We start from the raw sequence: 19,175 nt of genomic DNA, 5'->3' as shown, positions 1-19,175 counted from the left end.
AAGCGGATTAGTGGAACGTAGTTGTGAACTGCAGGTGGAGTCTCCTGAGCCTCGGTAAATGTGTATTACTAAGCACAATCTTATCGATAGCACACTTCGTGCAAACCTACGACACTCACTCGCAGCCCTTCGCGTCCCTACAAAGCACCCGGCGAAGCTTTCATCGATTTTGTTGAAAACCTCCATCGTACCAAGGAACACGCCTGTTCTGTCTCATTCTTGCGCTGCTCTTCTAGATCCTCCAAAGCTCGCCACTCGCTCATGATCCTCGACGACAAGAACTTCCCGCCGTTACCAACACAGAAAGCGCGTCAGAGAAAGACCAGGGTTCGATCAGACGTCACAAAAATTCGATCTGCAAAGGAGGCTGGTACCGTAGCGTCCTTGCTCGCCCTTCCGGATGAACTGTTACTCGATATCTTGGCCTACCTACCATGTCTCGATCTCGAACATTTCCAACTTCCAGCTCTCATCAACCTCTCTCTCACCAACCGCCGACTCCACGGTCTAGTCAGCAGCAAACTTTATGCTGCCTATAATAGCTTCTTTTGCAAGCCCTATCCCTTCCTGCGCACTGTCATCTCAGATCGCCACCTCGCTAAGAAGGTGCGCTCCCTAACATTCAACTATGGATCTGGAGTGCATTGCGAGCGTGAGAGCTACCACTCCTCTGTTTCCGATAAAAAGATCATCAAGGAAGGATTGAAAGAATTGGAGATACCCGGATGGAAGTCTTGGGCTACGGATTGCAACGATGACGGGGTTGAGCAAGAGCTTCTATATGCCACTATCCTCATGCATACACCGGACGTCACTTCCCTTGATATCGACGATGGGTCAGTCTCTTACAAGACCCCAAAATGGCTCGAACTCATCCGCTGGGCAGTGAGCGGTGCTCGTTTTGGTCACATGCACCAGTTCTCTCGCCTAAATTCGATTCGAATCCACGTAGCCCACCTTAAGCTTCGCCATTTGGCTCCGGTATTCAGGCTACCATCTCTCCGCGAGTTTCAGATCATTGGATTGATCGAGATAGGCCAGAGGAAAGGACGGGCAGACTCTCTTCGACGGCTGATCCCGACTGGCGCGTCGTCAATCGAAGCCCTGAGCCTACGATCGAGCTTCGTCAACATCGACATACTATCTGTTTTACTCAACTCGGTTCGAACTTTGAAACGATTCGAGTACCAACACTCTGAAGACAGATACTTATCGCTCGGAGATGGGGAAGAGTACTGGTCAACCTCCGGGATTGCCGCGTCCCCTACCGATCATTCTCACTCTGCGATACTCCACTACCCTAGTTTGGTCAAGTCTCTTCATCGTCATCGTCGTTGCCTAGAGAGCTTATCTCTTGGCGAAGACATCAGTGACGAAGACAATACCGAAGTTCTACACAGCGCCTTCGGCAGTCTGCGCGACTTTGACAAGCTAGCTCATCTTGAGGCTCCTCTTCCGGGGTTCATCGACGTCCGCTTAGGCGCTCAAGCAGCCCTGGTCGAGAATCTCCCGCCCTCGCTGGAAACATTCTGCATAGTCATTGGGTGGGATAGCCGAGAGCATAAGTGCATGCCTGCCTTAGAACAGATGGCTACATACTGTCGGGATTTTGTACCCCTACTCAAAAAAGTTCGGATTGAGGTTCAGCCGCCAAGTCGACTGTTCCGGTATGACTGGGACCGCATTCGGAAACCATTCTCTGAGCAAGGCGTCGGTGTCATTGTGGAACGGGTAGCAGAAGACGATGACTCGTGGGTCGGGCTGCCAGCCCGTGATTCCGACTCGTCCTCTGAAAGCGATGAAAGCTTGTATTCACTCTGAGGTTGATTCATGGTTGGCCGATCAATTAGAATCTTTGAATGATTATCCACGGACCCAGTCAAGAGGACGCCATCGCTATACCATGGCAGAGGTATCCCCATCCATGCACAGAAACGCCCCTCGCCGGAGATTTCGATATCTAAAGGTGTATCTTAAGTACCAGCGGTTGACAGCGAGTTCGTGTTTAACGCTATCTACCTTACGCTAGGTCTTATCTGTCACTGCTTGATATCCGCCACGATTTCTATACTCGCTTATTTTCCGACTATCTTACCCCTGCGAGCCTTGAGGTACGATCATTGTACGTAGCACAGATTCCTTCTAGCTCAGAGCTAATTGTTCGTAGTCGCTGAACTTCCACGGTCACATTAGCCGCAACCTTCTCTCCCTTGCACTTGTAATAGTGCTTTGAAATTGAATGGACATAATTTATCGGTTCCTCGACCTTCGTTGTCGCTCTTGGCAGAATATATGGATCTTGCGGCAAAGCAGAACACGTGACCATTTCTGCTTGGATGGATCACCTCAGCGGACATGGCACTACTATCGGCAGGTAACAGATGGGACTACTTATCAAGGCCGCCTTGTCGGTGATCGGAGAGGATCATGACGGACAAGAACGGCACGAAGCTCGACTAGCTCTCATGGCGCGTTGGACAAACCCTAGAAGCAGTTCTGGGCAACGGCTAAAAGGGCAGGTGCCAACCCTCAGCACGCCTTGGCACCCGTGGTCATCTTGCTCATCAATTTCGAGTGGTTCCGCAATCCTGAATTCCGGAATCCTCAAATAGCACGACATGGCCCGTCTTCAGCCGCTAGAGCTTTCCAGAGCTCCGTTCGATACTAACCGTTGCGCTCCTCGGTCAATTGAGGGGGAAGATGGCTGTACGCATGGCTATAGCGGCCGCTGGCCTGTTGCTGGGATCAGTGCAGGCTATTACGGTTGAGTTCGTACCACCTCTGTACAATTCCTTGCGGGAGCTGACGCGCCTAGGGGAATGCTGGCTGCGCCGCGACGAAGTACCGCGAACGTCAACCCTAGCGGAGTAAGCGCTTCGGATCGTCATGTTCTGTAGCAAGCGACTGATTTCTTAAGGAATTGGCTCTCTTTACCTCAGCCACCTACAATTGGACCACTCATAAGTCTTCGACCACATGGCAGATTCTGGACATCGCAACCGGCAATATCACCGAAGCGCCATTCGACTCCGATGTCTCAGAAGTGGTGTGGGTAGGCGCGACAAACACTAGCATCCTTTACATCAACGAGACAAACGACGAAATCCCCGGAGGCGTGACGCTATACACTGCTGATCTTGGAGAGGACGCATTTGCGCCGTTAGTGAAACACTACAGATTCTTCAGGTCGCTGAGAGCTAATGCTACAACAGAACCCTTGTCGCGTCGTTGAACGCGCCATTCCAAGGTCTCAAAGCTGTGCAGACCGAATCCGGCTCCATCAATTTCGTAGCCAATACGCTTGCTTCCTGGAACAATGGATCAGCGTACAATCCGGAGCTGGCCAGCACGCCCCTGAGCTCCGGCCAACTGTACGATTCGAACTACGTCCGCCATTGGGACGTCTATCTCACCGCTGAGCGATACGCAGTCTTTAGCGGTGTGCTTGCCTCCGGATACGAAGGATTTACCTTTGACGGCGAGATGAAGAATCTCCTCTGGGGCATCAATGCGTCGATTACGCGCCCTGAAACTCCTGTCCAACCGTTCGGCGATCAAGGCGACTACGACCTCTCCCCGGATGGAGGCATGGTCGCATTCCTCACTAAAGCTCCAGAACTCCCGAAAGCGAATTATACAGCCAGCTACATCTACATCGTCCCACACGACGGCTCCGAAGCACCTGTTCCCATCAACGGGCCCGGTACCAGCGCGCCCAAGCAGGCACAAGGCGCATCTGAGTCTCCTAGGTGGTCTCCAGACGGGACGAAGCTCGCCTACGCTCAGCAGGACGGTATTTTTTACGAGTCGGATAGGTTCAAGCTCTACGTCGCCAGCATCGACGGCATGAACGCCAAGATCGCCGCTGTCGCCGAAAATTGGGACTCCAGCCCTTCCGGTCTTCAATGGAGCCCCGACGGCGCAGATCTGTGGGTGACCTCCGAACTCCACGCATCCACCCGCCTGTTCATCGTCCCGCGCGACGCCGACGCTTCCTTCGTCCCCACCAACATCACCGGCCCCGACACCACCCTGTCAGATTTCGCCATTCTGCCTTCCGGCTCTGCCCTCGTCTCCGCAGCATCGAGCTGGTCGAGCCGCATCTTCTACACCCAATCCCCCGGTGCACTCAACAAGACCATCCTCTTCACAGCCAACGAAGCCGACCCCGAACTCGCAGGTCTCAAGCCCGACTCCGTCTCCAACTTCTGGTACGAAGGCGGCGACGGCGACATGGTCCAATGCTTCGTGTTCTACCCCACAGACTTCGACCCCTCGAAGAAGTACCCGCTGGCATTCCTCGTGCACGGCGGACCTCAGAGTACCATGGGCGACGCGTGGAGTACGCGGTGGAACTTGCGACTCTGGGCGGACCAGGGCTTTATAGTGACGAGCCCGCAGTTCACCGGGTCCCCGAGCTACTCGCAGGCGTTCACCGATAAGATACAGAATAATTGGGCGGGCACGCCGTATCGCGATCTGGAGAAGCTGTTCGCGTACCTCGAGGCGAACGTGAGTTATATCGACACGGATCGGGCTATCGCCGCGGGAGCTAGTTTCGGCGCTTTCATGTAAGCCAGCTCTCCCTTTACCATCTTGCCCTCTCTCACGTTGAGCTACCAAACTTCGACCGACCTAGGTGCTAATAGATGAGAAAGGATGAACTGGATCCAAGGGCACCCGCTCGGCCGCAAATTCCGCGCCCTCGTCGCCCACGACGGCAAAGTCAACCAGTTCGGCGCCTACGCCACCGACGAACTGTGGTTCATCCAGCACGACCAGAACGGCACCATCTGGAACGACCGCGAGAACTACGCCATCTGGGACCCGCTCACGCACGCGCGCAACTTCAGCACGCCGCAGTTCATCGTGCACAGTACGTCCAGTCCAATCCCCCTCGCATGCTCTTGACCCTATCTTGTGCCGCCTTCTTCCGCACCTTCTTTGTATTCCTGGTGGAACGAACACGCTGATAATGTTTCTGCGTAGATGACCTCGACTACCGCGTCGTGACCTCCGAGGGCGTCCTGCTGTTCAACGTGCTGCAGAGCCTCGGCGTGCCGTCGCGCTTTTTGCATTTCCCCGACGAGGGGCACTGGGTGAATAATAGGGAGAATAGTCTGCTGTGGCACAGGAATATTTTTAATTGGATTAGATATTGGGTCGGGTTGGATGAGGAGTTGTTGAGTGAAGGGGTTATACGGCAGTGAGGGAGGAGAAGCGGGAAGCAGGCGGTTGAGCGGAGTGGATAAGGAGGAACTTGTGATGAAGCTCAAAAATGCAAAAGAAGTCGAAAGGAGAACGTGCTGAAAGTAACTTGCTTTTTGATTTTGAGTAAACGCTACCAGCTCCACAGATGCCCCTGCATCTATTGAGCTTGCCTGGTGAGAGCCCACGCCACGGCAGTCCTCCTCCTTACGGAGGCCAAGGTGAAGACCTCACGCGTACTCCATGGACTCTCAGAAACCACTTTGAGAAGAGCACCGCGACCACCCACAATATTTTGCGGCGGCAAACCCGTGGTGAAAGCTGAGACTAGGATTCCTCCTCGCCGGCGGCTCTGCTTTGTGACGCTGTGACCGTCAGAGAACGGGATAGAGTTGCGAAGTGCCTCTAGGTTGAGCATCCGCCAAATGGTGAAAGGGCCCGCATCCCTCGGTTCAAGATCAGCCCGATCGAGCAAAGCATGTCGCCGATCCATACGTCCGCCGCGTTTCCCCATACTCTGAGCTCTCACGTGCCGCCCCAGCTCGCGCCGCCAGCCCCAATGCCAGTACTCCCGAGATTCGAGCTGAGCCGTCGGAATCCAATGCCCATGCCAACCGGCACGGAAGACCTTCTGCGCACTGTTCTGGACCACCGTCCATGTGAATGACTCCTCATATGCGCCATGCCGCTAAAAGTGCCCCTTCGTCCATGGCGCCTCCGTATAACCTCATCCTCATCACTAAGACCCAATTCCTCGTCGGAAGCCACCGCTTCGCTGGACCGGGTACTTGTATACGAAAGGAGATTCGTCGGTTCCCCATACTCCGATTCGGACTGTCCTTCCTCGTCGTCTTCATCCGACTTGGCATCTTCTGATTCGGCAGACGAAGCTGTAGCAGAAACAACGCTTTCCAGGTCGGAATCGGGATCGTCTCCGAAACCTTTCCCTTCGACTAGCCACCAGGTCGGTATCCAAGCTATGAATGCGATCGCTGAGATTATCCAGAACGGCAGAATGACGTAGCCGCGCTTGACTCCCCAGGTGAAGAGACCGCCGCCAATGGCAGGCCCGCTGGCCCGTCCTATGGCTGAAACGCTCGTGGCAAGGCCATTGATGGTTCCGAGGACGCGGAGACTCGTCGCACTGTTCGTGAGCATGATGGTGGAGGTAGGGAACGCAAAGGTGCCGCCAAATCCTCTGACGATTAGTAAGGCGACCATGGCGATTTCTTTAGCCGTTCTACTAGGAAGTAGGGAGATGAACGGCGTAATGAAGAATACGAACGGGAAAAAGAAGAATGAGATGCGTAGGCAGCGAAGAACACCGAGGCGTTGTGCGAGCGGCGGAAAGAGAAGAAACTGGCAAAGCGTCGAAGACACGGCGAAGACGGTAAAAATTGCCCCAATGCGCCTGGAGTCTATGCCGAAGCCACCGGCGAATTTGAACGGAAGAGATACATTGGGATCGTCCAACGACTGTGGAGGATGATGCATAAACACCGGAAGAAGCTAATGACGCCGTTAGCAGAAATGATATACAGCCGCGCAAGTTTGACATACCTGATCATAGGCCAAGGTGTACAACGCGAGCAGGAAATACACGAGTAAATTCATGCTTGTCTGGAAAGAAAGAACGTCTCTGACTCTTGGCCGCTCCTCGATTGCCGGTGCAATTGTGATAATTTCTGGGGCAGCCTCTTCGTCGTTGTTCGCTTTCTGCTTGGCTAGAAGGGGCTCCCGCTCATGGCGGATTTTCTTCTGCGGTCTGGGCTTGTTGAAGGTTTTACGCACCCATGCCATTATCTTAGCTCCGATTATTAGCCCCGTGTCGCGCTCATGCCTCTTAGTTTCGAGTGTTTCCTGGCTAGATCAGCATGAGGCTTCTCGCGGCCGAGACGATGTTGTTACCTTTAGAAAGAGCCACCCGGTGATAATACCAATACAGAACAAGGTCGCCGCGACCATATTCGGCGGACTGTAGGGGAATCTCTCAAGGAATGTGTCGCCGCGGGGCTTGCGAGGGTCAACCCGCAAGGGATTGGACAATGCGCCACCTATGGTGGGGCCAAAGATGGCCCCAATGGTATAGACTAGAGGCATAATACTGAACGCGCGGGGCTGTAGCTCCTTCCAGGGGCACAACTCAGCCACTGTTGTCCTCAATATGCCCACGTTCCCATTGCCCAGCCCTTGCAGAGCACGAGCTGTTATGGCCATGGGCAAGCTTGTCGAAAACCCCCAGATGAGCATCGTCACCATGGTATTGAACAGCCCAATGAGTATGACCGGTTTCCTCCCAAAGCGGTCCGAAGCGGCGCCCCATGGTATGCCCGTGACGGCCTGGGAGAGCGAGAAGACGGCGGAGGTGAGGCCGGCCCACCGCGCGATGTCATTCTCAGGTACGCCAAACGACTCCATCATTTCGGGGATGTAGGGGAAGACGCTCGTGAGGGCGATGGGCTCGGCGAAGCGGCATATTGCTGGGAGAGCGGTTAGGCGTGGTTGTTGGGATGGAAGGGAGAAAACTTACAAAGGATGACCAGCTGCTTCACTGGCAAGCGTCGTTCCGTCATGATGGGGCGAGGTGCACCCAGGGAGGCATGCTAGGGAGGAAAGAAGAAGAGAAACGAGGAGAACGAAGGCTGAGGAGGACTTTCAGGCCTGAGTCAAGGCGACAGCTGCGGTGTGCTTTGCTGCGCAGTCGGAGCAGAAGCCCCCGCAGCTGCCACCATGACGGGATAGCGCCGCACCGTCACGCGCCACCTCTTCGACTGAGCCGTCAATAATCGCGCGCCTCGCCACTCCATCGTCGCCCTCCATCACGGCGAGCAAACGCGGCTATGGGCGATGAGAACACAGCGTTCGCGGGGTGGTGTTGGTGGTGTCACCGCAGCTGTCAAAGCGCCGAAATTTTGTTGCCGGCTTTTTGGGTCGCAGGCGATTGGCTTCAGGGTTCCGACCATCACCACGTCAAGGTAACAAGGTACCTAGCTTCTGCAGATAATTTTTCGACACGACTGTCGACCCGTTCCCCGCTCGTTCACCCATCCCGTCACTAGCGCCACCCTTGTATCGTCTCGGCTTACTCCGACGCACCGCTCGACTCCGGCAAGCATTACTCCGATCCCGCCTCAAATTCCTAAGACTCTTCAGCCCGTTCTATTGTGGTGCCTAGGTCATAACAAGCTTACGAGCTCCAGACGACTTCTTTGACCGCAGCCCGCAAACGTCGCCATGTGCGTTTCGTCTGAGCTACCCATCCGGAGGAAGATTTGGACGGAGCGATGAGTGCGACAAGCGTGGCTGCTTGATTTCCATCTGGCATTTCACGAGTTGGGAGTGTAGCGGTTTCCCACCAGACGCATTGAATCTACGGTAGAAGACCTGCACTAATTCCGCGCACAGGGTGCACACCCTACCGGTCATTCAGCTTTATCCTTTCCCCGCTCGTAAAGTCAAGCCGGAGACTCAAAGAAATGCGCTCTAAATCAAGTCCGCGAAAGACAAGAGACGAGACGGTGCGAAGCATCAAGCAAGATGTCTGCAATGAGTAGTACAACACAGTAACGCCATCGCAATGACGAGAACGTGAGACGGTGACTAAAATCTAATACGGAAATCGAATCGATGGCCTCGAGGCAAACCAGAAACAAGAAACACCCCCCTCCTCAATCACCTCACCATGCCCCTTCTCTTCTCCACCTCTCCCACCTCTCCTAAGAAACCACCACAAAGAACCCCACCGGACACCCCCCATCCCCACTCACCCCCGTCTGCTCCCACTCAATCGCCGAGTCCTCACTACACAACCTGCCACTAACCGTCTGCCCCCCGCTCCCCGGCAGAATCCCACACGGCAGCGTAGCAATCGTATACGTATTCCCGGGGACCATAACATCTGGGGGAAACGGCGGGCTCGGGCCCGGCACGGGCTGCATATTCCAAGTCGTGCTCTCGTCCGCGCCAAAGCCAGTGAGGTAGCCGAAGAAAGAGAAGTGGCCCGGGCCGGCAAAGCTGAGCTTGTGCGGCGCGGCTTGCTCCGGCGACGGGATCGCGAAGGACAGCGTGCACGTGGCGAGCAGCGTCGGCGAGCCGTGGAAGGTGTCGGGGATCTTGAGGTCCACGATGGTGCAGAGGTCGCCTGGGGTGACGGTGCCGAGGGCAGAGCTGCCGAAGGCTTTGTCCGGCTCAGATTGCGAGATCGGGACGAGCAGGTACGGCGATATGGCGTCGCTGGGGAAGGCGCTGCCGGCGGGGCAGGAGGCGCGCGGTGTGGGGTATGAGGGGAGGGCGAGGGCGGTGGTGAGGAGCGCTGTGAGCGCGGTTGGGAGGGTGGGTCTCATCGTGGTAGACTTGACGTTTCTTTCTTGGCCGAGGGTAGTCTAGAGAAAGGGGAGAAAATGCTAGCCCGCCGGAGACTGAAGACTGGGAGAAAGCGAACGATCCCGCGTAGAAGCTACAAACACAAAAGAAGCTACCCCAACATATAATATATCCTCCTCCCCAACACCGCTCAACCCCCCTGTGTCCCGTGTCACGATAGACGCACACAATATTGATCATCCATCTCCTCGCAGCCACTTACCAATTCCCAGGCCAAGCATCAACGGGTCTCCATTTCTCTGCCCATTAGCCAGGGGTAAAAGCCATGATTAGGAAAGATCAGCGGCAGCCGAACCTTGCTTTTAGTCCCACATACTAGGCGTCCAGAATCCGGGGTAAAGTTGGCGAGAGATCGGCAAGGGTCTGATGAGCGGGGCGTTCGTGTGTATGTAGGCCGGGACGACGATCGCTTCGGCCCCGCGCATTTCCCGGTCCACGTGTATGTAGGGGGTCTGAGTTACTGCTGCTGCTGTGCGGGCGGCTATTGGTGCGGGCGGGCAGAGCCTTTTAGCAGGCTGTCTAAATTGCTCATGTTTGCGGCGAGTTGGGAGGTTTCTTGATTGGGGTAAGTCACGTGGCAAGTGGGCTTCTAAGGTTCTATTCGATTCTCTTCTGTAAATTAGTATGCAGGACTCGACGACTGAACACGGGAAAATACTGAATAAAAGACCCGCGCCATGTCATTACTAATCATGCTATATCCCAATTTCCCCCATACCCATTCCTCCACAAGCCACCAGCAAAACTTGGTATAAAACATCATACAAACTTAAAACCAAAAATCTTGAATCGAATCGCTCATCACAAACCTCCATAACGGCGCTCAAACACATTACAAGAAGAAGCAAAATAAAAGTGAGGGGAAAAAAATAGAAAGAATATAACCTTTTTGTAGGAGGACCCATTCGTTTTAGAGAAAAGCCGAGCAAGAAAAAAAAAGGTAATTCCTTCCTCCCAGCCGATCCGAAAAGCCCCCGCCCAAGTCTCAGACTGCATCCTCAGCTGAAAGAATACCTGCTCCCCATCACCGCAACGCGCGCCTTCTAAGCCGGCGTCACGCTCCTGCTCTCCCGTCCCCTAGCTAACAAGCCCTTCTTCAACTTGGGACTATTCAACCCACTCCCCGCATCCGCCGGCGTAAAACTCGTCTTCACGATAACCATGCCCTTGCCGACGAGTACGCTCTTCTCGCTGCCACTCCCCTGGTCATCGACAAAGAACTGCATTTCGCCGAGCTCCTCGTCGCGCCCAAAGGTAGAATGGTCCTTGACGATGAGCTTGAAAGGCGTATCTGCGGCGCAGGGTACCTTGAATGACTCGTCCTCGAAGGAGACAGAGCCGGCGGGCGCTTTGATGTGGTCCGTCTTGTGCACTTCTTTGCTGCCTTTGGAACCCTCTTGGCGTACGTGCACGCGTACGTTGGTGCCGAGTGGGAACCCGGCGGCGCTGACGATGGTGATATTTGCGGTGCCTTGATCGGCACCGCCGGACCCGCCGCCAACGCCGCTAGCGAAGCTCTGCGCGCCCCAGCTCTTGTGCCTGTTGTGGTTTGAGGGCGTCATGGAGCCGTCGCCTTCGACCGAAATGGCCGGTGTATCTTCCGGGGTGCCATTGGGTGAGCCGGCGCGTTCGAAATCTTCCGCTCCGTTGGCGCCACGAGACTTCCTTCGCTTGAAGCCGCGGCCGAGGAACGTTCCTGCGCGGACAACACCACCTCCGACCAAGACAGCGCCTTTACCGACGCCTTTTACGGGCGCACCGATGACTTTTCCAGGCACGGCGAACGTTCCTGAAAAGGTGCTTGACCCCTGACGAGCTCGCATGACATAGTCTGGTTTGAAGAGCATCTTCAATCGAATAGCTCCAGACTTGCCATCCAGACCAAGAGTAACCTCCTGCTGCTGGAAAGGCTCCAGTATCTCGAGGTTGATGGCAGCTTTGCCAAGGAAGTCAGCCTTGTCGCCAAAGTCCCAGTCATACACCTTGACTTCAAACTCTGCAGCGGTTCGGCTCCGGATCGGGACCTCGAAGAACTCATTCCATGCCGGATGTAGAGTCTTCTTCTGGGTCTTCGTCTTGTACACTTCCTTGTCATTGAGGATGAACTTGCAGTATGGGTCGGAGAAGCCGTTGCGGTCGGCCGCGGGCAGATCAGCGGCGTCGAGAACCTCGACGCGGAGTTGGCCCTGGTTGTTGAAGGACTCACTAGCGTCGAGTTGCATCTTGACAGGGAGATATTTGAGGCTGACAGTGATCTTGTTGTCGCGCCCATGGTTATCCTTCAGGGTCAGCTGGGTGGGTGTGTACTGTCATCTGTTAGCGTGATGAAGGATGCAAGCTCAAGGCCGAAAGAAGCTTACCAAGCATCGACGGAGAGTGTCGAGGGTGGCGCCTGTTAGCTTAGCAATGACATGGTCCTCATCACCCTCGCCCTTCTTGTCGATATGCTCGATGATCCGTAGTGTGATCTTCGAGAAGTCGAGCTCGCGGACCATGGCATCACCAACTACATCCAGATTAGCAGCGTATGACAAGCGGCTGAGCTGAAACGCATACCTTCATTGAACGTCATATTCTTGCTCTTGATCTTTGCGCTCGAGTAACTGGGGAAGGCCATGTCATCCATGATAATATCGACGTAGGCGCCCGTTTCGGCGAATTCTCCGTCAATAAGCTTGAACACGATAAGGCCAGATTCTAGCAAAACGTCAGCATTTGAACGCCAGAGGATAACAATACGGGGCATGATGCTGCGGGTTGGGTCCACAAACTCAGCTCGCAATATGCCTCCGGAAAGTCATGAGAACCAATCAGCCTACCATACTGCTGAAGGTCGTCAGCAGTCAGATGCAGTTTCTCAATTTTCTTCTTCTGAGGAACTGCTTCTTCCTGCTCGCCTTCGTTCTTGTCGAGTTGCTTGGCGAGATCAAGCTCGCTACCTTCATGATGTGAAGTATCCGCCGTCCTAAGGGAGGAGATAGTGCCAGCAGTTTCCGCACGCGAGATACCGGACACGCTTGAGACGTTCTTCTTGTGTCCTTTGTTGTTAGCAGACTCCTGGGTCCTGACCGAGCCTTTGCGCGAAAGCTCATCGACATCGCTCTCCTTATCGTCATCATCCGGATCCCAGATAGAGTATGTCGGATAGAATGAGCAAGTGTAGTTGAGCACACCCTTCGGCTGAGCACGTGCTCCTAGCCTCAGCCCTTCAGCCCGTACCTCTTTCTGCTCGTTAACAAGATATTCGCCGTTATCATCCTGTCGGACGTAGTCAGAGGCGGAAAGCTCGATATGGCCCAGCGATCGATCTTTGCCAAGATGCTCCTCGTCCATAACCTCGAGGGTCAGCTTCTCGCGAGTAGTATGTATCGGAACGTAGATGACCTCGTCCCAATCCGGATTCAGGTTGTTCTTGAAGGTGACCGTCCGTCCCTTCTCCACGCCGGACAGCAGGACTCGGACGTATGGATCGGATTTGCCCATAGTCTCCACGTTACGAAGTTCGCGAGCATTCTGGAAGTGCAGCCGCATAACACCAATAGGTGTAAGATAGCCACCAGCGCCAGCCACGGCACCCTTGAGTTCGACCGGCTTCCACTCAAGCTTCATCTTCGCTCTGCCAGTTTTGGCACCGCTCAGATTGTACCATTCCTGGCCTTTGGCCATCATTTCTAGCATATCGTCCAGGGTGATCTGGTATGAGCCTACGATTGGATCCGAGGCAAGATCACGATCGTCCTTGATTACCACTCCGAGCTTGGCCTTCTTACGGTCCGTGATTAATAGCTCTTTAGTTGCATCGGGCCAGATCGGCTGGTTCGTTCTCTTCATGACTCGCGACTTGTGTACTTCCCGTTGATTCAGCAGCAGCACGGCGTAAGGACTTAGTGTCCCGATCATGCTCTTCGAGCCATCGAGGTCCTTGGCCTGCTCCACGGTGAACTTGGCAATACCCGTTCGAGACTCCGGAGGAGGCTCTTTCGTGCCGTCTTCTAACGTTTCCCCTTCGAGGACCGGGAAGAATCGGACATCGGCTTGAAGGACGCCGCGCGGCCGGCCACCAGACATGACCTCGAGGTGCATATTCTCGTGCTCATCGTCCGTTTCCAGTTGCTCCAGAGCAAAGGTAGCCGTTCCCAGCTCCTTGTCCTTGCGGTATTCGTTGAAGTCGTAGAGGGTTATCGTCAAAGCATCCTTCAAAGAAGTGATAATGATGTTAACAGTCTCGCTCCACCGTGGATTCGCGTTCTCGTGCACAGTCTTCGTTCGAGCAAGCTCGTTCCGGTTATTGATGGAAACCACCGCGTATGGGTCTGGGGTTCCTGAGAATTTATCGGGATTCTTGAGGCCTTGAGCTCCGTGGAAGGTAATTTGGAGGACGCCGATAGCTTGATCGATCGGGTTGCCTGCGAGCATCTTGGCGATTTCAATAGGGAATACGTTCGGGTCGTACATCATGGGGCCGAGAGAGGCGTGGACCATTTCCATGATGAAAGACTCCAGTCCAGGAATGAAGTTGATGTCGAATCCAAAAGTATCACCACCCAACGGTTTGCACACATAGTCGATGGTCGGGCGCTCCAGGAAAGACATCTCAACCCTCTCGATATGCGGGAAAGGCAGTTGCAGCTTGAACTTGAGTCGCATCAGGCCGGAGAATGCCATGTCTTCGACGATAACGTCCAGCCCCTTGCTGACCACGCCCTTGCCCACGCGGACTTCGAGCACGACCTTGGGATTGATCTTGTTCTTGATCTGCCTTGCTGTAAGATCCGCTGTGTCGTTTGGGGTAAAGCTGAACTTCCAGTCCATGAGCACAATATCATCCTGAGCCTTGGGATACGTCTTCACATGCTCTAGCCGTGGGGGCTTAGTCCCAAGCACGAACTCCTTCATCCGCAAGCTTTCGAGAAATGATGGCGTGGACGTCGACAGAACCTGGTCAACTGAGGCGACAATGGATTGGCACAAGACCGGCGCGTAGATGGGCCAAAACTTGACTAAGAAGCTGTTGATCCATTCCAGACTCTCAGTGTCAGTTTCCAGCCTGCTCTTGGCCATTTCGCGATTCAGATCGTCTCGGGCGTTGCGGCGTACGCGGCGAATCGAGGTGCGATAATACGTTGCGCAGATGGCCATGATGCAGAACACCCAGCCTAGGCCTCCTCCGAGCACTGCTACGACCCAGGAGCTGAAGCAGGCAAATATGATGACACCTGTGTTGTGGTACCAGTCGCCGTAGAACTTATCTTCCAGCTTGCCCTCCAACCAGGTCTGATGATCGAGCAGGCTGCCCTCATCTTCCTGTTCTTCTGAGCCTGGCATGCCAAATCGCGGTGCCCAGCCAACTCTTGCCCACTCGTTGACTTCGTCTAGTTCGGGCGCGTGGCCGTTGGCTTTGTCCGAGGTTGGGCTCTCGGGAGCCGCAATAGCGCCGGCTTTCGAAGCCGGGGGGAGATCGTACTTTGGGCCACTACCGCCGTTCTGCGCGTCCTTGTCAGCGTTGGTCCATACCCAAGAAGAATTAAGGGCTTGCTCACAGCATCCGAAACGAGGGCAGTAGCGTTCGTTTTCCGCTCGTGATGGAATCCCTTGGGAACGTGCTGTCACAGCGGGAGTCAGCCAAACAGTCACATCCAGGAGCTCGTGCCCAACGCACCGACTTCAACTGCGCCCGCTTTTCCTCGGGGCTGGCATCTGGGTCGAACTGGTAAGCAGCGCTGCCGCCCTTTCGAGCTTCATCCATCAGCGTGTTTTCTGCAGCCTGGGCAGAGACGCCCGAATTGGGATCTCGCGCAGCTTCTACAGCTCCCTGCTGCTTGAGCTCAGCGGCGCGCGACTCGGTAGCCATGTCGGCGCGGTGGGTGGAGGGTGGAAGCGATGGCAGTGCGTCACCAGGCCAGCAACGAGCGCACGGGCAATTGGGCAGCTCGCAGTCGAGCGGGCGTAACAATGGGCGGGGACGGGAGGAGGATGTGCGAGGAGAGGAGAGAAAAGAAGCGACGGAGGCGTGAGGGCTGCGGTGCTGCTCTTGTGCTGGCAGCGGGCCAAACCTGCTTGCGTTATTAGCTGCTTGGACTGGCGAGCGGGCGGCAGCTATCAATCTAGCGTAGACCCTGCTTGTGGCTCACTCACCCCACTCGTGTTCGCCGGCCGCAGCGAGCAGGAAAAAGCGAGAAAACAAAGAAACGAAAGGAATGGCAGCGCAGGCAAGGACTGGTGGCAGAGGAGCACAGAAGATGGGGAGACGTTGAAGCAGGTAGCCGGGTTGAGGGTCGGTGATGACGTTCCGGCGCCTGCTTTCCCCAGAATCCTGGTCACGGCGGGAGCTCCGGGGCCCTTGCGAAAATCGCGCGCCTGCAAAATATCAGGGAAGCGGGCAGTAAGTCAGTCGACTTCGGCTCCAGCCTGTATGACATTCACCCTCGGACGGTACGGGTTCATAACAGCTCACACGAAGCTCCACGCAAGCAAGCGCCCAAGAGCACCAAGCGGCAGGAGACGCTCGCTCCAGCCGGCGATCGATCTACGCAGTGAGACAGGGTTGCCGCCCGGCCAATCGAACCACGCGGGCCCTCCAAACACGCGTCTCCACACTCCCACCGCCAAGTGGGCGCTCATGTGTGGCTTTGCCGCTCTGTTGCACAGCTTCAAACGCTTCCATGACATTCCCAAGGAAGTTTTCCCTTCGCCTTCGGTCGCTCTGATGACAATCGTGCACTGGACAGCAGGGGAAGGCAGATCGTCATTACGCGGCCTCAGCTTACTCCCCCACCGCGCTGGAGATCCTCATGTCTGCGAAATACACCGCCACACTTAGATCGTAGCGCCCCTCTCGTTAGTCCCGCTTGTGCAGCTGGGCATGCAGTAGCTACACTACTATGGAGTAGCTTTTGCGGAAATAGCGAGTAATAAGGTCATCGCTCGAAGAACAATTTCAAATGTAATTCGCCCGCTGCCCTGAGCCCCGGCATCCTTCATCCGGCGATGCTACGAGGCCGTCATCATACGCAAGGCAACGAACGCATCCAGAAGCTTCATTACGTTACCCAGCCGCGAGGCAGCCAGTTTCCATTTACTCTATGTACACCCCTCTTGGGATTGACTGAGCTGAGAACTACCCTCTATCTATGAAATCATTCATTAATCATACCTCGTATACCCCATGCAGCGCTCGAACGCTCGCGGCGACTCACCATTGTACGCCAGAACACCCCAGGTCAAGCGGGAAAAACAAAAAGAGGAGCCGTATGTAGAAAAAGAGGAGCCGTATGTAGAAAAAGGCACCCATGTCCAGCTGAGGAACCCAACCGAGCCACATCACCCCGCAGCCACCCTTCGTCCAGACTCCTGTCGGCTCTCATAGGGCTGAAACACTAAAGATCCGACCCCAGATCCCACATCGCCCTGCAGAGCGATCGGAATGCGGACCTAGAGTCCCCGTGAGCTCACCGCCACGCCTGCTCAACGGGATATCTCCGCCCTCCCACCCCATCCTGCACCCCCGCCACGTACCTATGCGTCCTCCTGTCCCGATCCCTCTCTCTGTCCCAGTCTCTATCCCTGTCGCGCGAGCTGCCTCTCCCGTCCCATTCGTCGTCTTTCACGCGATCGTGACCGCTGTGGCTTCTTGTGCGGGCGCTTTCGCTGCGCTCCCTGTCTCGCGGATGCTCCTCTGATCTGCGTCGGTGTCGGCTGCTGTTTGGATCGTATACTTCCCTTCCCCGCTCGCGTACGTATGGCGGATCGATCTCTGGTGGAGGCGCCGTATATCGTACATCGCGCGGTCGATAGCTTGTCCTAGAGGGCATGGATGGTCTTCTGTCGTAGTAACTGTTTGCTTGAAGCTGTGCCACCTGAGTTGCAAAAAGGGGCGATTTGGTAGGCCCGTAGAGCGGGGGTGGGCCGTCCTCTTTCCTGTTGGGAGGGACAGGATCATGCGAGTACCGCCTCTCATCATAGTACGCTGGGAAGTATTCCCGCGGAGACGTCGGCGGCTCATGAGAGCGTCTATGGCGAAGCACTGGAGTTCTTCGGCGAGAGGGTGGCCGGTCGGAGTCAGAGTCCGAGTCGGTCGTGGAAAGGGAGCTCTCTCTGCGCGGTGGATGCGGGCGTTTGTGGGACGGGTATCGAGGAGCTGGCGGAGGCGCCGTAGCAATAGGCGTCCTGTCTGCGTCTAAATAGTCGTCGTCTTCGTAGCGTCCGGGTAAGCTTTTTCTCCTATTGAAAGGATTCAGCATGTGTCTAACGCTCGACAAGAGTCTGCCGCGATCTTGCTCCTCGTATCGTGGTGGCTTTGAGACATGCCGTACGAAAGGCGGCCGATGTCTGGCTTTGCGATATAGAGGATCTGCAAAGTACTTCGCGGCTCCGTGCTTTTCGTCTACCTCCCCTTCTGACATCTCAGTGGAAGCGCGCGGGTCCGGCTCGTCAACCTCTATGCGTACTCGGGGACCTTTCTCTCTGGCCGCTGCATCCTCTTCGGCCTCTCTCTTTAACCGAGCAGCGACGCCCTCATACCATGCTTCCATTGCATCGTCCGGCCTCTCCGGAAGACACTCCTTGGGTAGCACTTTGGGGAACGTGGTCCCCGTCTCCGGGTCCACCACGTCAAAATGTGCAACGGCATTCTGCAGGAACGGGACATGCTCTTCTGGTCCGAGAAGCAGCTGTATAGTTTGCCACGTCACGAAACCCCTCCTCTTCAGCGCGGGTATCGTCGGAGTCGAGTAGCCGTCGTCGTCGGGAGCGGGTTGTAAGCTGTGGAACGCGCCGAGAGAGCGGTATATGAAGGAGATGGAGGACGGCGGCGTTTCGATGAAGAGGACATCGTAGTTTCCGCCCACAGCGCGGTAGAATGCCGCAATCTGCGACGGGGTAAGATCGGGCGAGTCGCTGGGCTCGAACGTCTTGCTCTGCAATAATTCAATATCAGTAACTGTGACGATGAGGGAGCGCATAGCCTCTGGTGCCATTAGCCACTCACAATGACCTCAGCGATTCCCTTGAGCAACCGATCGAACAAGTCAGTGCCGCACTTGTCCTCCTTGATCAGGTACCCCCAGTACTGCTCAGCCTCTCGCCGCGTTGCTTCTGCGTTTGCTGCATCGTGTGCTGCATCGTGTGTTTTGGTGTCGGGTGCTTCCGTAGCCATATCGGTCTATTGCGGATAACATAGGGAGCCCGTGGGAGGGCATGCGTTCGAAAACGGGGTGTTGCGGTGAGAATGCGGTGAAGCTCGGAGGTGGATTCCGCGCGTTGAAATCACTGGCGGAGGACTGATATAGGGATCCCGGACTGTAACATCAAGTTCAGGTGCGAGCCGTACTTGATATTAAACCATACGAGTCTTGCGCAAGGCAGGTGACTGGCCGACTGCGCCTCGCAGCGCGCTGAGGAAAGCTGCGAGTGGTGTGTTGGTCGGCGCGCCCGCGTGGCTTGCACGACGCCACGACTGACATCACGGCGCGCTCATGAACCCCTGCACCATGGCGGAGCAAAAACAGGCACAAGGCAGCGTTCAGGCAACGACAAATTCTCACGCAAGAATTTGACGGACGATATGTAAGCAGACACAGTAATGT

General features: G+C 55.5%; 6 protein-coding genes across 6 annotated transcripts; 2 read left to right on the top strand and 4 right to left on the bottom strand.

The window, feature by feature from the left end:
- Positions 1-273: 273 nt before the first annotated feature.
- Positions 274-1,755, top strand: BU26DRAFT_400333 (uncharacterized protein; the record flags this gene model as incomplete). The annotated part of the gene is made up of 2 exons (XM_033822791.1): positions 274-1,238; positions 1,305-1,755. Coding segments are annotated over 2 exons (1,416 nt in total), but the record flags the coding sequence as incomplete, so codon positions are not given.
- A 945-nt stretch (positions 1,756-2,700) lies between these two features.
- Positions 2,701-5,210, top strand: BU26DRAFT_606336 (alpha/beta-hydrolase; the record flags this gene model as incomplete). The annotated part of the gene is made up of 6 exons (XM_033835662.1): positions 2,701-2,768; positions 2,816-2,867; positions 2,918-3,159; positions 3,213-4,571; positions 4,659-4,876; positions 4,990-5,210. 6 exons carry the CDS (start codon positions 2,701-2,703, stop codon positions 5,208-5,210), a joined length of 2,160 nt encoding a protein of 719 aa, XP_033682385.1.
- Positions 5,211-5,733: 523 nt separating this feature from the next.
- BU26DRAFT_430403 (MFS general substrate transporter) lies at positions 5,734-7,781 on the bottom strand (the record flags this gene model as incomplete). Its single annotated transcript, XM_033823880.1, has 4 exons — positions 5,734-6,717; positions 6,769-7,068; positions 7,117-7,688; positions 7,739-7,781. 4 exons carry the CDS (start codon positions 7,779-7,781, stop codon positions 5,734-5,736), a joined length of 1,899 nt encoding a protein of 632 aa, XP_033682384.1.
- An 886-nt stretch (positions 7,782-8,667) lies between these two features.
- BU26DRAFT_520560 (uncharacterized protein) lies at positions 8,668-9,710 on the bottom strand. The gene is made up of 2 exons (XM_033829315.1): positions 8,825-9,710; positions 8,668-8,771 (listed from the first exon to the last, which is right to left on the bottom strand). Exon 1 carries the CDS (start codon positions 9,549-9,551, stop codon positions 8,925-8,927), a length of 627 nt encoding a protein of 208 aa, XP_033682383.1. The 5' UTR covers positions 9,552-9,710; the 3' UTR covers positions 8,668-8,771; positions 8,825-8,924.
- Positions 9,711-10,634: 924 nt separating this feature from the next.
- Positions 10,635-15,442, bottom strand: BU26DRAFT_566363 (tricalbin; the record flags this gene model as incomplete). The annotated part of the gene is made up of 6 exons (XM_033833511.1): positions 10,635-11,897; positions 11,952-12,097; positions 12,148-12,288; positions 12,411-15,075; positions 15,132-15,194; positions 15,251-15,442. 6 exons carry the CDS (start codon positions 15,440-15,442, stop codon positions 10,635-10,637), a joined length of 4,470 nt encoding a protein of 1,489 aa, XP_033682382.1.
- Positions 15,443-16,624: 1,182 nt separating this feature from the next.
- BU26DRAFT_520557 (uncharacterized protein) lies at positions 16,625-19,095 on the bottom strand. Its single transcript, XM_033829314.1, has 2 exons — positions 18,578-19,095; positions 16,625-18,506 (listed from the first exon to the last, which is right to left on the bottom strand). Exons 1-2 carry the CDS (start codon positions 18,743-18,745, stop codon positions 17,040-17,042), a joined length of 1,635 nt encoding a protein of 544 aa, XP_033682381.1. The 5' UTR covers positions 18,746-19,095; the 3' UTR covers positions 16,625-17,039.
- Between the last annotated feature and the right edge of the window lie 80 nt (positions 19,096-19,175).

The sequence above is a fragment of the Trematosphaeria pertusa genome (assembly GCF_010094035.1).
Source record: "Trematosphaeria pertusa strain CBS 122368 unplaced genomic scaffold BU26scaffold_9, whole genome shotgun sequence".
Taxonomy (NCBI): Eukaryota; Fungi; Ascomycota; class Dothideomycetes; order Pleosporales; family Trematosphaeriaceae; genus Trematosphaeria; species Trematosphaeria pertusa.
The sequence above is the reverse complement of the archived record's forward strand: the minus strand, read 5'-3'. Positions and strand labels throughout refer to the sequence as shown.

What these genes read in the sequence shown, in the direction of transcription:
- BU26DRAFT_520560 (XM_033829315.1), bottom strand. Translation starts at nt 9,551, where the DNA reads ATGAGACCCACCCTCCCAACCGCGCTCACAGCGCTCCTCACCACCGCC.
- BU26DRAFT_520557 (XM_033829314.1), bottom strand. Translation starts at nt 18,745, where the DNA reads ATGGCTACGGAAGCACCCGACACCAAAACACACGATGCAGCACACGAT. An exon ending in AGGGAATCGCTGAGGTCATT is followed by an intron (nt 18,507 to 18,577) that starts GTGAGTGGCTAA and finishes GAATTATTGCAG; the next exon opens with AGCAAGACGTTCGAGCCCAG.